General features: G+C 38.1%; 1 protein-coding gene across 1 annotated transcript; it reads right to left on the bottom strand.

Annotated features, from left to right (window-relative positions):
• Nucleotides 1-744: 744 nt before the first annotated feature.
• Nucleotides 745-20,113, bottom strand: foxk1 (forkhead box K1). The gene is made up of 9 exons (XM_055191043.2): nt 19,180-20,113; nt 14,940-15,137; nt 7,520-7,676; nt 7,280-7,426; nt 5,747-5,940; nt 4,963-5,129; nt 4,020-4,277; nt 3,577-3,771; nt 745-3,489 (listed from the first exon to the last, which is right to left on the bottom strand). Exons 1-9 carry the CDS (start codon nt 19,569-19,571, stop codon nt 3,290-3,292), a joined length of 1,908 nt encoding a protein of 635 aa, XP_055047018.1. The 5' UTR covers nt 19,572-20,113; the 3' UTR covers nt 745-3,289.
• Between the last annotated feature and the right edge of the window lie 371 nt (nt 20,114-20,484).

Genomic DNA, 20,484 nt, shown 5'->3' with positions numbered 1-20,484 from the left:
AAGTCTGAATAGTGAATATGAGGTTTATTTACCGTTAAAATTGTTAAGGTCCAGGTGTCCTGTCAACGTAGTGGGGAGTGAAAATTATTAATTAAATAGTTTAGTGGTAGGGAAGAGGTCTATTAAAACAGCACCCAAACACATGATGAAAAGTATCCTTAACTGTATAAATATCTAACATATATTAATAAATGTTTATTGTGTAATGTGATATTGTCTGAAGAAAATCAAAAAATAATGTTCAGGTTTTGCAATTAAAACAAGACTTGAAATGTAATGACTATTATAAAGCCATATGCCTATATACTGCATTTAAAAATGAATAATCTTAATGTATAAATAATATTGTTTGATGAAAACTTATCTTCATAGACACAAAAAAATGAAATATTCATGAGGCTCTAAATAAACATTGTTTGCTCTTCAATAAACCATATCCCTTGAGAATTTAGTGATCTATAGAGACATGCACATCACACTGCGGTTGTAGCTCAAACTTTTTTTTAGCATTTTAGCATATTGAAGACTTTTTCCTCAGGCAGAGACAGGAGTTAGTATAAATTCATGTTGATTTAATAATATAAACTGGAAGCAAACTGTGACCAACTGGAAAGAATCAAGCATAATACACAGCAAAGATTTAAAGGTTTAAAAGAAATAACATTAAAGTGGTGTAAAAGCAAACCTACAAAACCTGTACAATCAACCATCTGTATCCAAAACAGAAGAGGCCTTTATCACAACTTCTAAATGAAGATTAGCCAATAAAGTATTTTTATTCTTTCCAGATACACCATCACATAAACTGCATTGACAGAAGGAAAGCTCTCATACACCGTGTTGTTTAAAATACACAATGAAAGACAGACAAACCTGTGGACCTGTTGACATATGCAATGGCATGATCTAAAACAAGATAAGGTGATCATTTTAAGGCGCAGTAGTGAGGGTGTTTTGTGTACAGTGGAAACAGATTATGTCCAACACGTTAAGTTGTTTTCAAAGAAAAATCAGCTCGTTTTAAATTAGAAATATTTAGTGTACAGACATTTGCATATGCTAATATGCAACAAACACAAGCACAAACGAGTTAAAAAAAGAAAAGAAATCAGAATATCTTCGTGAAAAATACTCCATGGTTAAATATGCATACACACACCGTGGCAGATTGTTAAAAATGTATGAAAAACATTTAGGCAGTGACAGTTAATTGCAAGTGTGCTGTACAATGCAAGATAACAAAACTATTTTGTTATTTTTTCATAATAACCTAACATTTCAGAAAGCGGTTTAATCACCAAAAATGTGATTCATTGTCTGAGAAAAACAAAATGTATCTTTTTTATGAATTATACAAAAATGTTATAGTGCGATTTGTTTATTAAATCCAACATCGCTAAGATGACATATCAAAGGGTCACATCTTAAATGAGGCGAAATCTCAAAATTGCCTTTATAAAGACGACTATTCTGCACTATTAACAGAATACACCTGAATGTATGCATCACTATAGGTTGTGGCTTTTCTTTAAATGCTCAAAACATTTTAATAATGCTTTTGAAACCCATCCTTCTGATATATACTATTCGATTTATGCTAAAAATTAATGCAAAACAACACCGGTCAAATAATAAAGGAAAACTAGCCACATTTGATTACCTGTCTCCTTTTATTGTGTTGCTCAGTCACATTATGACGTCTACGTCATCCTAATCGGTTTGTCTACAACCATGTACCATGTAATTTTTCACTTGGCAAGATTTATGTGAATTTAAACGTATTTGTCTGCAGTTTTACAGGGTGTATGATGCGTTTGAGCAGTTTAACACAATAACTGTTTAAAGAGTCCTAAAAGCAAAAGAGCACTAAGGCACTAACTATATAAGGATATGTATTTGGTCTGTTCAAGTATGCTTTCTATTTGTACTACAAAATGAACACTATGTTAGCATACAAATTTCGCTTACTTAAGTACGCATTGTGGAGCATTTTATTTGCATGTATAAAGCAGTTACTATTTGATTAGTGATTGTCTTAGACACTTCTTTAATATTTTTAACAATATATATTTACTCTTCTCTTAGTAAAATTCGACCGTCTTATTACTAAAATAAGCTTTCTAAATAAACAATTGTGAGGACTTAAAATCTCAGAAAAAATACTGAACATTGCCGCTTCTGTGATCATTATAGGATCACAGGAAGTCAATGAAGAATGAAAATCAGTATTTTCCAATTACATTCCTGGGTCTTAGAAACGATAAAGCGTTTGGTTGAAAATAAGCCCCTCTCAAAAGTAAGACATCAGCAACGTGTAGCCTACGTGCTGTCATTCATTGAAACAATCTAGGTGATATTGTACTGTACGTGAAATTTACAGAGCATCATTTTGGCAAAATTGGGATAAAACGGAGCTACTTTAAATACGATTAATTTCAAACTTAGTTCATTATTAAACATATAACAGCAAAAATGTATTCACATTCACACATTCAATTTTTTATATATATATATTTTTTTTAGGTCAAAAATGGCTGCCATAAACCATAACAAATAAACAAACGGTACTTACATTCATTAAGTTCATTTTAATTTTGAGCTAAACATAGACCAATTTAGAAATGAGCATTTCTAATAAACAAGCAGGGAGGGAGTCCTCCGCAGAAAAATATATAGTACACTATAAATTTGTAAGGTAAAGAACTAGAAAAGCCTCTATTTCATTTTTGCGGTTGGTTTATGTGCTTCAGTTGTAACAATTATATTTTGATAAAGACAGCATTTCTAACAGACACATTATTAAATCCTCACAAAGGCAGCACAGATCGCTGTCGCAATGCACAGCTTCGTCTGAACCTTTTAATATACTGCTGAAATTTCACTGTTGCTCTCACGCTATGATATAGCTGCATAGGTATTGGTCCCACCCCATCCCAAAAATAACAACGCTCTCAACTTGTACCTTGTGAGGAACTACTCGGGTGCACGCGCTTTTAGCACATGTACCTCTCTTCATACCTTTAAGGGACAATGCGACATTCTTACAAGATTAAAAACCCCGACAAAATTAAAACATCTTAATGCTGCCAGAAATAGCTCAATGAATTTACCCCCATGAAACACAATGCTTAAGCTGTTCTTACAAAGACATTCGATCGGTTACCCGTGTTGGGCGTGTCGTTTAAGTTCTTGTTTTAAAGAAAACAAAACACGTTCCCGTCAATATGTTCAGCAAACAATATTTTGGGATGTGTTTTGAAGATCCATCAGCAACTCGTCCACTCACTCGTCATTCGCTGGCCTCTTGGTTCATTGCAACAATAACAGGCTGGGGGACTGGAACAACGGTGTCCTCCTCCATTTTGGGCCGCTTGGGCTCCGGCTCATGGCTGGCAGAGTTCTCAGCCTCCATGCTGGAGGGTCTGTGGACCAGTACGGGTGGAGATGTTGATGCCTGGGCTGCCAAGATCTGAAGTGGATTGGTAAGAGCTAAGAGCAATAGAAAGGCCACAAAAAATAAATTACACTGGAATTTTTTTTAATCATGGTAAAATATGCTATGCGTGCGACACATACTGTAAGCATGAGATGATATGCTGGAGACAGGTAGAGCATGTTTGCCATTTTGAGCGATGGTCTGCACTGGAAGCTGGTGAATAGCGCTTTGCTGAACAACTGTGTAGCTCTGCTGTCCCCTATTGACTGAACCCATGTGACTGCCAACAGTATGAATGACTCGACTGCCAACCACAGGCATCTCATCCATTGCACCTATAAAGTAGACAATGTTACTGGCTTTCACACTACACACATACCTAGCTTAATTCAAACCTAGATTAGCATCTCTTTTAACCCTGAGTTATAAAGCGATATCCCCAAAATATTGTGCGAAGAAGTGTGAATTACTACCACAGGGTGAGGTAAGATCAGCTTGAATACAAAGAAAACAAAAGGTTAAAAAATAGCTTTCACATTCAAATCAGCACAACAAAACTGTAATAATATCTACGAGCATTTACCTCTCTGATCTCCAGATCCATCTCCCGATCCCGAGGAGAGGGTGTTGGCCAAGATGTAGCCATTGGGAGAGCTGGTAGAGGTGGTCACTACACGCACCATGGTGACAGCTGGCGCCTGCTGCACCACATGGATGGCCTGACCGGAGGCTTGGGATGAGCTAATGATGGAGGCCGGCATGTAAGCCACGGGCTTGGGTATCATAGCTGAAGGCTGAGGTGGTACGGCCATTATTACAGGCTGAGCACTAACTGGAGAGCCTAAGAGAGTGAGAAACAACAGCGTTTAGTGTTGCGTGTGAGGTATTATTGTTCTTTTGCACACGCGATGAGTTCAGGACGACGACCAGTTCACACAGGTGTCTGATTTTAGCTACGTAATGTGAACAGTTAAACAAAAAATTGAGCAGTAATGTTTAAAGTCTGAACGTAGTCTTACTTCAACGTTCGAAAATAAGTTGGATAGTGGAGCAAATAGAGGAAAGTGTTGGGTGAAGATAGGGGAGCGGGATCGCTGAGACACGATTTGGTTCGGATAGTGTGAGTGCACCCTTAAGGGGGTCGCACACCGGATGCGCAGCGACGTTCCAAAAAAAACAAACACATTGCTTTCTATGAGTATACGCACACTGGCACCGACAGGTGGCGCCTGTCCGCGGCGCCCAGCTACGACTCAGGAAGTTGCTCAAATCCCTATCGCACAACGGAGTGCCACTCACATAGTTTAACATAAAATAACATCATATTTGTCCCAAATCACTAACGATTAACATTGGCTGGTAACGTATATTTTGCATTTTGAAGTAGACGCTATCTGACTAAGCTCGCGCTATTTAATATGCACTTCCGGTGTATGATACCTCCGAGTTGTCCTAGACACGACTCGACGCTGCGCGTCCGGTGTGCGACCCCCTTTAGACTCCCACATGTTGTGAGACTTGCTTACCTGGTGCACTTTGTGTGTATCGGAACTCAGGAACAGAAGCAAGCTTTGAACCAAAGTCATGCTCGTGAGACATTGGAGATCCCTCCCGTGAAAGACTCTCAGGGGTCTGGAGGCCGCTTGAGTGAGGAGAGAGGAGGCCGGAGTGGGTAGGAGATGCTGGAGCACTCCTGAAAATAACAGAATGATCAGTCAGTTGCTCCCCATAACATCCTATCACATGAACGAGTAGATGCAACACAAATATGTTCGGATGATACTCTTTAACAAGGGTCCAAAATTAACTTTGACCTCAAGTGCCACTAGCAGATTAATTAAATGTGTATTTTTTTTACATTCCCAGGCGGTCTTCCATTCAAGTACTGACCAAAGCCGACAAGAGTGAGTATGCTCAGGGTGGTGTAATTTACTCAACATTTAAATACAGTTTAATGTACAGAAACAACTCAGAGTAAACCAATTTGTCTTTCATTTGTTAAGTGTTAATTTTGAACCCTGTCCTTAAACCTACAACATTACAGAGTGCTTTCAAAAGAAGAGTATGTAGGGGCCAAACTAAAGCTGCACTAAATAACTCTTAACAGACTACAATATAAAATGTAAAAAAGATCAAATACAAAGAGGCGACAGACTTACTTTGTTCTGCCCAGTGAAGAAACAGACAGAAGGAGAGAAACAGGGAAAACAGAACAAGCTAAGCAGGCTTCTAACAAGCTCATATATTAGAAAGTGTTATAAGACCGGACGCAGGATACACTAGTTTGGTTGCGGATGTGAGTGGGCCCACCTGGACGAAAGTGGACCGAAGGGTGTACGGAAACAGGACACTCCTCGCTGTCTGCGCTTCCGGAAAGCCTGCTCCACCAACTTGGCCTCTGAAGAGGGGTCCACACGCCAGAACGACCCTTTACCTGGCTCTTCCTGCGAGCGTGGCACTTTGATAAAGTACCGGTTCAGAGATAGGTTATGTCTGATGGAGTTCTGAAACCAGTGTGAATGGGAATCTGAGTTAGCTCACAAGAATGATAGACCAATGAAGTACAGTTAAACATTTGATTTTTACCATTTTGGAATCCATTCAGCTGATCTCTGGGTCTGGCGGTACCACTTTTAGCATAGCTTAGCACAATCCATTGAATCTGATTAGACTATTAGCATCGCGCTTAAAAAAATAACCAAAGAGTTTCGATATTTTTCCTATTTAAAACTCGACTCTTCTGTAGTTACATCGTATACTAAGACCGGCAGAAAATTAAAAGTTGCGATTTTTAGGCACTGTGTAATATCATTACGCCTGCTGCAGCCATGTTACAGCAGCAAAGTCCTTGATTTTTATGCCAGAATGAGAGTATAGTTCTTAGCCATATCGACCTAGAAAATCGCAAATTTAAATTTTCCGTCGATCTTAGTACACGATGTAACTACAGAAGAGTGAAGTTTTAAATAGGAAAAATATCGAAACTCTTTGGTTATTTTTGAGCGCGATGCTAAAAGTGGTAGCGCCAAACCTGGAGATCAGCTGAATGGATTCCAAAACGGTAAAAATCAAATGTTTAACTCCAGGGAATCTGGAAAATGAGCATATTTTCAAAAAAGGTGGAGTGTCCCTTTAAAGTAAAAATGTTATAGACTTTGTTCACACTGCACAGTGACAAAAGGTCCATTCTAGCTGTCAAAAACTGCAAAAACAGGGTGGGACAAAATGAGGTCTAAAGACTGTAGATTACTTTTACAGATCATTTACACTTGAACAAAAAACAATGCTTGACGTTGCATGACGACATATAAAAAAGCAGAACAAAACCAAAAAGTCGTATTTCCAGTACTATGTGAATGATACATTTGAAAAAAGGACCTATGCCAGATTTTTTACTGTACTGGTAATACTAAAATTATTGGATATAGCAAGATTGAGCAATCCTGAGCACACATAAATACGGGAAAAGGCAACCCTCAATATGGCCTCTTTGGCGCTGGAAGCTGTCCAGTTAAAATAAACAATCATTAATTGATAAAGACTGATGATTCGCTGGGAAAGGGGCTCTGTACAGGGCGCTTACTAACCTGGGCGCATGTACAATAGCCGAAACGACTTTCGGAAAAATGTATAAACACAAACAAAGCTTCAAAAACACAGGAAGTGCCCCTTATTCAGCTTATTAATCAAAGCACTTTAGATATACCAACCACGGTGGTGTGGTGGTCATGATAACCGCCACAGCCTTACTGGGTAGCAAAATCTGAAATCTACATATGTTCTAAAAGTCGTTTAAAAACAAAAAGTGCTTGATAGCATAACAGCTTTTTGCAGCATACTGACCTGCCAGCCCTTGTCGGCTGTCCTGTAGTATGGATAATGTTTGGTGATGTGAGTGTAGATGCCGCTTAGTGTTAGCTGTCTGTCTGGAGCTGATGAGATGGCCTGAACTATCAGCTGAGCGTACGAGTATGGAGGTTTGGACTCATCCTGATGGAATATAATACAGACACATTGCATTCAGTCTTTTACAGCTATTTAATGGTAACACTGTTATATCACAGAGATGGTGGAGGTTCTTACTTTAGGACTGTCTCCTCCTGAGGCTTCAGTTCGCTGTTCTGATACGGCTTTGGCTGCAAATTCAGCTGCCAGCTGAAGGTCCGAGGTGACGTTACATCCGTATCTGTATCCTGAAGAGCCTGCTCCACGAGGGCTCGCCGGGCAGGAATTGGGAACACTGGGTACAGAGAAGATTATGTGTGAAGATCTCATTTACGTGTTCAGACGCACCCTCTAAGTGCGTCTGACATGTTTTCTTATAAATAAGCATTATATACCAGGCTCTTATGTTTAGGTTGAGTATATTCACTTTAATAGCAATGAAAAAAGTTTGTAAGTCATTAAGTGAAATGCCTTATTTTCACAAATGTCACATAAATTTGACTCTTTTTGTGCAAAACCCTCTAAGTACATGCAAAAAAATCCACTTCCAAAAAGTCTTTAGGTCACTCTTAACTGCCCTCTCTGAATAAAGGTAAAATGGTCAAAAAAAATTTCTCGAAGTATTCTCGAATACTTCCTTTAACAGAGTAAAAAAACTCTTCCATTGTGAATGCGTGCAGTTCATTAAATTCTTCTTCCATGTAGATCTGGGTATCGATTCAGATGTTCCAGATCGATTAGATTTCGATTCACAAGCTATCAAATCGATTCCGATTCTCGGCTTGATTTTTATACCCGGTTCTCGATTCAACTCAATGAATATAGATTATATAGAATATTATATTATATTATAATATAATAGAATATAGATTGACTGAATGAATAAATGACAGGCTCGCCTCCCGCTTCTTGGTAACATCGCGCAAGGCAAAAAAAGGGTGACATCTAGTGGAGAAGACTAGTAATTAGACTAACGTTAATCTTACGTTCAATGTTGGCGAAAATAAAATTGGAAAAATAAAATCGATTCGTGGCCTGTGAGAATCGATTTTGAATAACCACAGAAAAAACACTATTAATCGAAAAATCTATTTTTTGGCCCAGCCCTACTTCCATGCACTTAAAGGACTTTGCTCAAAAATCATTGTTGTGTTTAGGAAAACAAGTTGTTTATCCATCTAAAAAAGCATTCCTACAACTTCACAGTATAAGAAACCTTTCCTTCTCTTAAATCTTAAAAATCAACATGCAAAAACAAGTTTCATGTTTCTGCTGTTTAACCCCTTTGACCATTAACAAACTGACAGACCAGAAAAAGGTAACTCAAAAACACTACATTAAGGCTGGGACGATAAATCGTGCGATTCTGCTTGATATGGAATTATGGTGAAATCCAAAAAATATGTGCCACAGAAGCAGCATTATTTATACACGCAGCTCCAGGAAATGCCTATAAGCATATTTATATCACTGTTTATCAAACCTTTTCAGGTATTTTCATTTGTAATGATTATTTTTTTCAAAAATGACTCAAACCTATAGGGATTTTAGATTGTTAAGTACTTGCTCCTGAATTTATTACATTGTTATGTAACATTAAACAGCAACGTGCCAGTAGGTGGCACCATAGCCTATAAACCAAACCTCATAAAAGACAGAATAACAACCGGGTCATTAGCTACACAGTACCCCGAATGTAGTAATAACTCTATTTAGACTGAAGTTGACAGATACATATTCTAAGCAATGCTATTTTAAGACTGTTGTTCATCATCAACGGTTCAGTAAATCTACCAACACAAACACCCCCCCACTCCTGTTATTTTTTACTGTTGGCGTTTTGACAGCAGGGCACAACAGAGGACTCAGATAAGGTTGTTGTGCTGCACTCTCCATTGTGTTGTATAGGCAGAGACAAACAGACTTTGAGCAGCGAGGAGGAAGGCAATTGTCTACATGATGGCACAGCGGGAGATTTGGGTTGAGGTCCAGTCCCAAGGCAGCATTTTCAAAACAGCTGGACCACATTAGCAATAACTTAAGGACAAATAGAAAGATAACAAACGCCTTCTATATAAGTCTTAGTACTAAACATGCATTATGACAGTTTAAGAATAGTAAAAGACTATTTAAAAGCAAGAAGGATGTGCATTACTGCATTTGGTAGATGCTTTTATCCTAAGCCCGTTCACATTTCGAGCTTTTGCGAGCACAAGTACGTTATTTTAAAGAGCACCTATTGTCCGATTCACGTTTTTAGATTTCCTTTGGTGTGTAAGTGTGCATTAGTACATGTTAACCATATGCAAAAGGTACAAACCACAAAGTAAACAATGACGATGAGTTATCGTCTCCAACCTAAATCTCTTTTCTTGGGCTACGACAAACACACGGATTGTAGGCAACAGTTTACTTCCTGGGATTGGTGATGTAGTAAAGACAGACATTAGCATAATTCCTCCCACTTCAGACTTACAGCCTGCAAGTTAACTCATGTTAGCAACCAAATCTTTCAAACATCAGGGGTGCAAACTCATCAGGGGTGAAAAAGGTGACAAGACACAAGCGCTCTTATATAAGCGGATATGCGGCTTGCACGCTCCTCTTAAACAGAAACAGGTATATAGCGCATATAGCACTGTTGTCAACGGCTTAAAATCACTTAACTTAAAACTGCGGTGCGTGAACAAATGTTAAGCTTTATGACCACGCGCACAGCAACATGACGTGGGCGCGTAACCTCAAATGAGAAAATACTACGAGTTAAGTATGTGCACTCAATCTGCAGACTGCTTAAACTTCGGCAGCAAATGAGGTGGCTATAAATTGTAAAACATAACCCGCCAAACTGGCTAGTACTTTGACATCGTTACCACAATAGGTGGACATGATTTTCATAATTTCTTTTACTGCTACCATGTCGCAGACCCCCCTCACCCCTCATTTTCAAAAACTCATCGGATCTAGACGAATCACAAGAATGACCTATTTTGTATCAAAAACGGCAAATTTCGCCGAAAGGTGACAAGTTTGCACCCCTGAAACATGGTAAGGAGCGTCACGTTTCTGGCTGACGTCAGAGGTATTCAGAGGCTTTTCAAATCTGTGCATTTCGGGAAGAGAGTAAAATCTGGAGCTACAAAAATGTTCGGTATGTGCAAAGTAATGTGTTTAAATACACATAATAACATAGATTTTTAGCAATGAAATAGGTGCTCTTTAAATTTAAATGTTGGGCAAGCACCCTCAAATAGGCATGTCAGCATCACAGCAAGTTGAAAATGGTAGAAAAGTGTGTCCGCACTGCATGTCATGCAACAAAAATCAACCAATCAGCTCAAGATGGAGGAACAGCCGACCATAGCTGTATAAGGTACGATCTGTCATTATTTGGACACAAACAGATGAAACTATGTATGAAGACGCATTATGAATCTATGAACATTGTGGCCATTGTATTTAATATTGACAAGCTGCATCACTGGTATTGATATAAATGGGGGAGATTGCAATGGTCCCACCTTCCAGTTAAAAGAACCAATCGTCATCAGTTAAAGAATGACATTCCCTGGGACAGTGTTTTCTGACAGATCTTGTTTTAGCAAGACATGGAGGTGTTGCAAACATGGTGGCGCAGTGATACAACTTCCTTTAAAAGACTTTGGTGTGGCTTATAGTTGCTTAGCAACGGCAAGAGCGCAAGAACCCAAACGCTTTTGGTCGAGGTTTCTGCTAGGTTTTAGTTGTGACATGTGAATGGCCGCTTACAGTGCATTCATGGTGTATATTATCAGTCAGTATGTGTTTACGCTGGGGATCAAACCCATAACATGATACACTGCAAGCCAATGCTCTACCAACAGAGCTACCTATTGGAAGTTGATTAGTTACAACATAGTTTAAATATATATTAGTATCGAAAATAACCTCTTTGTGCTCTGAAAATACTTGTTTCTTCGAAGCTGCAACAAAAAGACTAAAATGGTTGTCCACTTCACCAAGCATGTAACCTCACATTCACATACTTGCGGTAGTTGTGCTAACTCTCATCTGGGTTGAGTCCATTTATATACACAAACCAATAACAAGTCATACATTCAGTGTTACTCAAGTTCAAAAACTAATACTGAAGTATAAACAGTGAGGTCGGTGAACTTGGCCACAGCAAATCCACATGATTCCAAAAGGTCGCGTGCAGTAATGATTTACAAAAACTTTTACACAGTTCGATTATTAACCTAGTTAACTAAGGGAAATAAATACAAATATTTATATTTATCTTAAATATAAAACCGAGCAAAACAAACTGAAGTGGTGTGTGGGAGTCTATGTATTTACCCTCAAAAAATCCCAGGTGAAAAATAAGGACTAAAAGTACAAACTTTTAAAAGTAAGCTTGATAAATGCACTACACTTAGTAAATTTAAATACACTTAGTAAATGTACTATTTTATACACTTATTTTGTTCTTATTAAAGAAAAAAAGTTTACACAACTCTTTATATCAATACACTGAAAGTTTTTGTTTACATCATTTATGTGTGTGTATTGTGTATAATAATTATGTATATATGAACACACACATGCATGTATATTTTCATGTGTATATACATTTTTATATATATGTGAATACTTTATACAAATTTTTTTTCTTAAAATTTACATGCATGTGTGTGTATTTATGTATACATAATTATTATACACAACACACACACACACATATATGATGTAAACAAAAACTTTTATTCTGCAAACGTTTAGTTGCAACTAGTTGTTACGCAGCCTATAATCAATTTTGGATTTATTGAGATTCAGTATACTTCAAGTGCACTGAAGAGCTGCTAAAGTAAAATTACACTTTTAATTAGTAGGCTGTATATGTAGTGTATATTTTTCTATTTATTCAGCACAAAAAAAATATAACAATGCACTACAAACGTACTTGCTGATATTTAAAGGGGACATTTCACAAGACTTTTTTAAGATGTAAAATAAATCTTTGGTGTCCACAAAGTACATATGTGAAGTTTTAGCTCAAACTACCATATAGATAATTTATTATAACATGTTAAAATGGATACTTATTGACACGCGATACTATCCCCCTCTGACATCACAAGGGGAGCCAAATTTCAATAACCTATTTTTTCACATGCTTGCAGAGACTGTTTTACCAAAACTAAGTTACTGGGTTGATCTTTTTCACATTTTCTAGGTTGATAGAAGCACTGGAGACCCAATTATTGCACTTAATCATGGAAAACGTCAGATTTAAATATACATTTCTTTGTTCTGATGAAACCGATAGAAGATATATGTTGAATAATGTTCGTAATCCAACACGAGCTGCATTCACTCCTTTTCCAACTATGGAAGTGAATGGGGCTCACAAATAGTTTGGGTACAAACATTGCTCAAAATATCTTCCTTCGTGTTAATCAGAACAAAGAAATTTATACAGGTTTGTAACATGAGAGTGGGTAAATGATGACAGAATTTAAAGTATATTTTACAAGACAATTTTTGTGTAAGATAAGCAGTGGGTACAATGAATATGAAAAATCTTAATATTATGAACTAAACATTATGAATCAATGTTTTTACTTTACAGTGACTGAAATATTAATCACATAACCAAAAGCCTGCAGATTTTGGTTATGTAAAATGATAGTAAAATGATATGTACAAATTGTCTGTGCTGGTTGTACTGTACATGGGCAGCAGTTCAAAGTAGCTCTGTGTGTGGAATTCTGAGCTTCACACACATCTGCTGTTTGTCCAGCAGGCGAGAGTCTGGGAAAAGTCCCTAATCCAACACTCCAACAACGATCCTGACCGCTGATACAACCCAAACACAACGTAAAACATTACAGTAGAAACAACAGCACAGTCATGTAAAACTTGTCAAACTGGCTAAGAAGCTGAATAGAAGGAAATATCCCCCCGCCCCTCAGTAAGGGAAGACAAATCAGGAAGGACAGAAAGCATGTGTCTGTTTGTGTTGGGTGTAGGAGTGGTCCAAGGAGTGGGATGGGGGGTGTCTGAAGGCCTCGGAAAAAGGAAACTATCTGCGGCTCAAAACACCAAACCACAACACTTTCCGATCGGCCAATCAGAGGGCTTCGAGCTCAGCACATGCCATATATGGTATGTGCACACAGCATGCTTGCATTGAGAGCCACACGTGGTGCAGAACAGAAGAGAGGCCACCAGGGGCAGACTTTTCTCACCACTAATGCTTTTAAACTTTGATAAACAATAAAGCTTGACAGCTTAAGAGGACCATTGTAAACAAGCAGCTCTTTTTATATGCAAATCTTGCTGCTTTAATTTAAATAAATGCTTTGGGAATGATGTCATTTCTGTTTGAAAGGACTGACATTAAAACAATAACAACATGCAAAACCTATTGTTGTTAAGTCCCATTATTAATGAGTTTTAAAATCTGTTCAGTATTCGCTACTGTGCACCTCATACAACAGTGCACTTTTTTAAAAAGTTTTTAAGCTTTAAAGTTTTTGTTGTTATAATGATATTATGGACTAAGAAGTAGTGCAGTACTAAAGAAGAGTAAACATTTCTATACTACAGAGATTGTTAAAGAAGGACATAGTTTAATATCAAACAATCCAGAAGTGTTCCCAAATGCATCATGTAATGGCTAGAGACAACCACTTATATTAGAGAATAAAATTTGTGGTTTTACTGGAATATTTAAAGAAATAGGACATTACCCGTTTATCAATATTTACTCACCCTCATTTAATTTGAACAACCAACATCTTTCTTTGTTCTCTTTAGAACAAAAATGCAGCTGATTGGTTGATTTTTGTCGCATACCTGCAGTGCCAACACCACATTCGAAAAAATTAAACAATTTTCAAGTTGCTGTGATGCGACGCGCCTATTTAACCTCCTAAGACCCCAGTTTTGGTTTGTCTTTTTTAAAGATTTCTTCCAGCTATTTTGGGGTTCGGAAGATCTAATAAATATAATAACCAAATATTTTTCTTTGAACATGAAACAGTGTAAGTGTCCACGTTTGTGTACAACAGGCTCCCGTTACACAGAATCAAGTATTATGGTGCAAACAACAAAAAAATGTGATGCCCACGTATGTGGACATCCAGGTCTTAGGAGGTTAAAGGTGCTTGCCCTACATTTTCATTTAAAATAATGTACTTGTGCTCGCAAAAGACACGAAATATGAACGGCCCCTTAGACGCTTTGGATAAAAGCATCTGTCAAATGCAGTGCCCACCTCTGTCACCATCCACCCACATAGTAACCAATAATCCTTTTAAGCTTTAAAATAACCCAGAAGTGTTAAATAAAGCTCCACTTGACTTGTGTCTTAAAATATAAGACATTCACTCCTCTACTTTTGTGTTGACGATATTGCTGTTGTTTCATTTAAAGTAACCATCCTAAACCTGCCTAAACAACAGTTCGGACACAAAGAATGTGCACTTACAGAAAGGCAATGGGGTTCATACGACACAAGGGTGAGTAAATAATGACAAAATGTTTACACCTTTAACGACACCGCAAGACATACCTGATAGTTCCTGTGGGTGAAGGAAGTGGACTCCTCATATTTCTGAAATCATTATCAGGAATGCTGATTTTCAGTGGAGAGATCTGTGGGTAAAGGGGTCTCACAGGCGATACAGGGGCTTCCTCTTTCTGTGTCTCCTTGTGGCAGAGCGCCGTAAACTGGATCTTGATGACCGTACTGGGAAATCGAAATGTGCACCTGTATGGAGACAAAGATACATTTAGGCATAAACGTTCAATGTACATATGCCTGAAGATCAGTGTAAAGCTGAGGGAATAGAGGTAATGGTTGTATATTGACACTTGGAATAATGGTAGCACAAAACAAGATTTGTCGAAGATTTCCCCCGCAGGCGTAACGTCACGCTAAAAACAGTTAAACCACTCGGAAACAAAAGAAGAGTTGAATTCATGATGAAAAGGTGAAAACATGCACTTGTTTCGGCAGAGAGGTTTGTTGGGGATCTGGATTAACAGCAACAACTTTACTTATATGTTTGTCATTAAACAAACAGTTCACGCCAACTCTTTTTATGTACTTAATTCCATTTACTTACTGTAATGCCGTTCCCATCTTTAAACTGTAATTTTCTTCTTGGGTAGACAAAAGGTGAATGGTTTTTCGTGAATCAGGATAAATGCTGTGTAAGTGCACTACTTTCCTTCCACAAGACTTTAGCTTGACAGTCCTTATAACTTACATTTAGGGTTGCAAGGTACAGACATTATCAAAATATCCCAAATATGCACACTGTAATATGCATATAGCAGTGGTTTACAATAACTAAAAGATTTTACTACATAGGTCCATGCAGATGGAAAAGAAACAAGAAAGAATATGTTAGTTAAAATTTTTTTAAAAAAATATATTTAAATATATTTTACAACCTTAAAGCATTATCGTATAAATGTAGTATTATTTCGCATTGCATTTTCTTTAATATCATGCAGCATTACTTTGATTGTAAGAAACATGATATTTTTCAACAGTGCACAGAAATATTCTTCACATAAAAGCTTGGATGTGAGAGTTGGTAAATAATCACAAAATATTTTAATTATTGGGTAAAATGTTACTTTAAAAAGGATTTGTGCATAGTAAAAACAAAACACAAAAGTTCTAATAATGATCTCTTAATAATATATTGAACCGTTTATGTAGTTGTTTTGGGTTAGGAACAATATGCAACCCCCTTTCATCCCTCTTGTGTGTTTTTAAATTGTCGGTCGTGTTGCCAGAGAATGATGAATTGGTGCACCCCCTCCACTGGACGTATTTACACAAGTGCTGCACCAGGAAGCCACTTTTAATGCTACAGCATACACAGTGCAGTTGTTTTGAATGGCTGGCTTGGCATGCGCCCATTACTGCTTCAGTCTGTCCATGTTTTCATAGCAGTCTGTAAGAATAGCTGCTCTGACCTCCATGACAACAAACTCAACAGATCTACTCTCTGCATTGATAAGACAAGCGGCACAATACTGAGACATATTAAAAGCAATTCGGATATAAAGTGGGAGGATAAACAATGATTTTATGAAGATCAGTAAAAGATGCCTTTTGGTTGATCTGATCAAAGGTGGACAATAAATACAGGGTGTAAAACGTTTTGAGCTCATCTACTTTGGAACACATTCAGAGGTAGTCGATAGTGCATTAGACTGGATTGCTTTTGTTGTGTAGACACCCAAGTGGTTGAATGTGTTTTGGAGCCACAAAAGACTGCCTAATCTCCACCTAAACCCTATTCACACAGCACTTTGATCCCAGAAAATTTTCGTAAAACTGGCAGAAACTGGGCAATATTGCTTTCATTATCGCAGACGATACGTATTGTGGCTTCGTGCAGAAATGACGTTCAATCTGAAAGCAGGTGATGGCGATTTACTACTAATCAAGGAACCGGCTTTACTCATGCGACGTGCATGACAATCGCATTCGATTTATCGTGCAGCCCACCATCTTTGGCGCAGTATTTAGGTTGTCATCGATAAAACTTAAACGACCAAATACATTTTAATACCAGGTGTAAATGTGCTCTTAAGACCTATTCGGACCTATTCGTTTTACATAGAGGGGTGGGGTAAAGCGTTTTTTATCATATTTTCTCAGTGATTTTTGGTCTTGTCCAAATGGTCCAATGACAGTAAAGATTACGGCGACTTTTACCTTCTGTAAAAAAGGTCCGGAGAAATTACCTCTAATCGCGTGCAAATAGACCAGCTGTAAATATACACAAAAATATTTCGTCATTCCCTGTAATTTTGTGCGTTTCTTCAACTGTGGAAGCGCTTTCATTCTAGGCGGTGGAACAAAGCAGTGGTCAACCTTAAAGACCTCCTACGGTCCGGTCCGATTTACAAGTTTCCTTTGGTGTGTAAGTGTGTATTAGTACATGTTAACGATATGCAAAAAGTACATACCCCAAAGTAAACTATGAAGCGAGTTATCATCTCCAAAGTAAATCTCTTTTCTTGGACTACAACAAACACACGGATTGTAGGCAACAGTTTACTTCCTGGGATTGGTGATGTAGTAAAGATCGACATTATCATAATACCTCCCGATTCGGACTCACAGCCTGTAAGTTAACTCCTGTTAGCATTGAATTGTGTGCAAATCTTTCAAACATGGTAAGGAGCGTCACATTTCCTGCTGACGTTAGAGGTATTCAGGCCAATCACAACGTACTGATTAGCTGGCCAATCAGGGACACACAGCTTTTCAAATCCATGCGTTTCAGGAAGAGAGTGAAATCTGGAGCAACAATAATGTACGGTATGTGTAAAATAATGAAAATAAACCACACAAACACATTGTATTATACCAAATACACAAAATAACATCATTTTTAGCAATTAAATAGGTGCTCTTTAAGTTTTTCCTGCATAGGACGACACAGACCTTAAAAAAGCACATGAATTCACTTTGCAAATTGGCCATCAATATTACAGACGTACTGCGGTAAAGTTGCATTTCTCCATCTACACCGTAAAACTAATCCTGGCCAAATAGTGCTTTAGACAACATTAGCTAACTGTACCGTTTAGAAACCTTCACATGATCCAGTTAACTAGTTTAACCACTTCCCAATCATTGTGTTTACATTTGAGCCTAAAACTGTCAACAGCATGAACTACTTTCATACCGATTACTGATACTGAAACAGGTTTACTTGTGGCAGACTTTATCAAATATATATAATGAATTAGGAACTGCTGACAGATTGTTAAACATAATTCATTATTGAGATAAACAATATTTATACTGCTGTATAAGCACAACAACTAAACAGTGTTACCTTTCATAAAAAATGATTTAACATTGCCTGACAACAGTTTATCGGGGATGCAAACTGAATAAAAAATAAGTCTGAACAGAAAGTAACACAATTCGAATTAAAACGCCAACAATCAGCAGTCAAACGAGTCAAATCTGAAAGTTGACATTTTTTGACATCGTAATATTGACTTACATTATAAAATAAATCCAACAAACAAAAGGACATTGTTATATACACACACAAGCGCACGTATTACTGAACTGTCGAGCGGTTTACTTCATTGTAGTATAAGAAGGTTTCCCCCTCTGCTTGTAAGCACAAAGCGGTTACTACTGAAATTTGTCATAAACCCTGCCTTTATCTCACATCTGCCCACAAAATCATATGCAGGATCCAGTCTCTATTAAACACACGCTCCCTGCGGTCAAAGTGAGAAACGTTTTATGTTTGTATTTTAACTTCTCTTGCATGCCAACCTTAACAACAAACACGCCAAGGGTCAAAGCGGTACTACATACATGCAATATGCATACATTACTGTTTGTATGCAGTCTCCAATGACATCTGAAACTTTCCTCATCGACTCGCTACACTCTATAACATTTTTATATTACACGGCACTATCGCATACATTTAAGCCTAAGTAAATACGTATGCTTAAAATGTAACCTAAACATACATACAACAGTGTGCAACGTAAATTTAAGTTGCACATGCGTGTTATTAGGAACAAACATTGAACCGTATAAACTGCAGCTCTCTAGTGACCGCTCTTGCACGGGGATTATCCTGACATTTCATTAAACCAGTTAAATTAATCCCTTGTTTTAAAACTATATATATAATTTTGCTACAACTTTTGGGTGCGTGAGCTCTCTGTGTAAACAAGTGCTCGCCATCTGGTTAAAGAAGACAATTTAAACCAGGTAATAAATATATATTATGTTATTAACTTACTCTCTCGGTAAAAGAAGTGAAGGTGCGCCTCTTCTCTGAAAAACGCCATCGACAAACACGCCGTTCTTGCCGAGGCAGCGAAGATAGAAATGCGGATCCTCGAAAGTGATCTGCAAATGTCTTCTCGATATGAAGCTCGAGTGGCCCATGTTGACATCCACGGAGCCGTGCGAGGAGTTGCGGCCCACGGTCACCGTCCTCTGGCGCATGACGAACTCGAAGTCCCTGCCTTCCAGACGAGCGAGGGCCTGCGACGGAGGGGAGAGGGGCATGGATGATGTGATCCCGGACGAAGCGTACATGGGCGGGATAGAAATACGCACCGGGCTACAAGGAGCAGATTTGAGGGCCAGCAGAGCTCTCGCCCCGGTATCATCCCCTAAATCAGCCATTTTGTTGAAAAACACAGTGGGGATTGCGAGCGCAATGGCTGTGTGTTGGTAGAGTTCACTCTGTTGCTGTTGGTGGTGGTAGTCAAAACATGGAGCTGGTGGATGGAAAATACGAGACGGATTCGCGGACTGGAGGAGAGTGCTTCCGAACTACTCGTTTAGATTTTGATTGTTTTGAAATGACCAATTTGATATGTTTTATGTAAAGTAAAGTTTAGCTGTTCAGTTGGTCCTATATTTATTCTTCGTCGACGAATTTCGAAATGGTACAGTGTAGCGCTGAGCTCCCCGGCGAAGAGATGGTTAATATTATTGCAGTTCCTGGAACCGGAGGACACGTGCGTTGCATGTGGCAATAAAAATCACACAATTTGTTGTCGATTGCACGCGCGACCGCTCGAACTGTAACTGGACGCGTGTCGTTTTTAACGTGTAATACTTTTCGTTTAAAATGAAAAACTTTTTGAAAGGTCAAAATAATGTGACGTGGTTGAAGGAGTGACGTCACGCCGCATCGACCATTCTGCGCTCTTTCTGTTTATAAACAGTGAAAGAACAAGGTAGACGCAAACCCCGGATAGCGGAGTACCCGGATGATGGAACGTCACAGGTTAAAACACTAATGTGTGCGCAGTTTCAAACGCCACCACAAGGTGTCAATCTTTACTAATCTATCAACGACCGGTTTGTTTTCTTTATCGATTATTAATGTCAGCTGGGTTGTCTCCCATATTCATTTGGCTTTCTTCTTCAGTTCTGCATGAATGTACTAAAATCTTTAAAACTTTTAATGTTTTGGATTTATTCAGTGATTTTGATTAAAATCAAACTATGGGTTGTTCTCACATGACAGTAAAGCAGATACATTTTAAATGATAAAACAGTAAGTGTTAACAAATCATTTTAGACTGTT

Source organism: Misgurnus anguillicaudatus, chromosome 19 (assembly GCF_027580225.2).
Source record: "Misgurnus anguillicaudatus chromosome 19, ASM2758022v2, whole genome shotgun sequence".
Taxonomy (NCBI): domain Eukaryota; kingdom Metazoa; phylum Chordata; class Actinopteri; order Cypriniformes; family Cobitidae; genus Misgurnus; species Misgurnus anguillicaudatus.
Note: the sequence above shows the minus strand (reverse complement) of the source record. Positions and strands in the feature narration are given on the sequence as shown.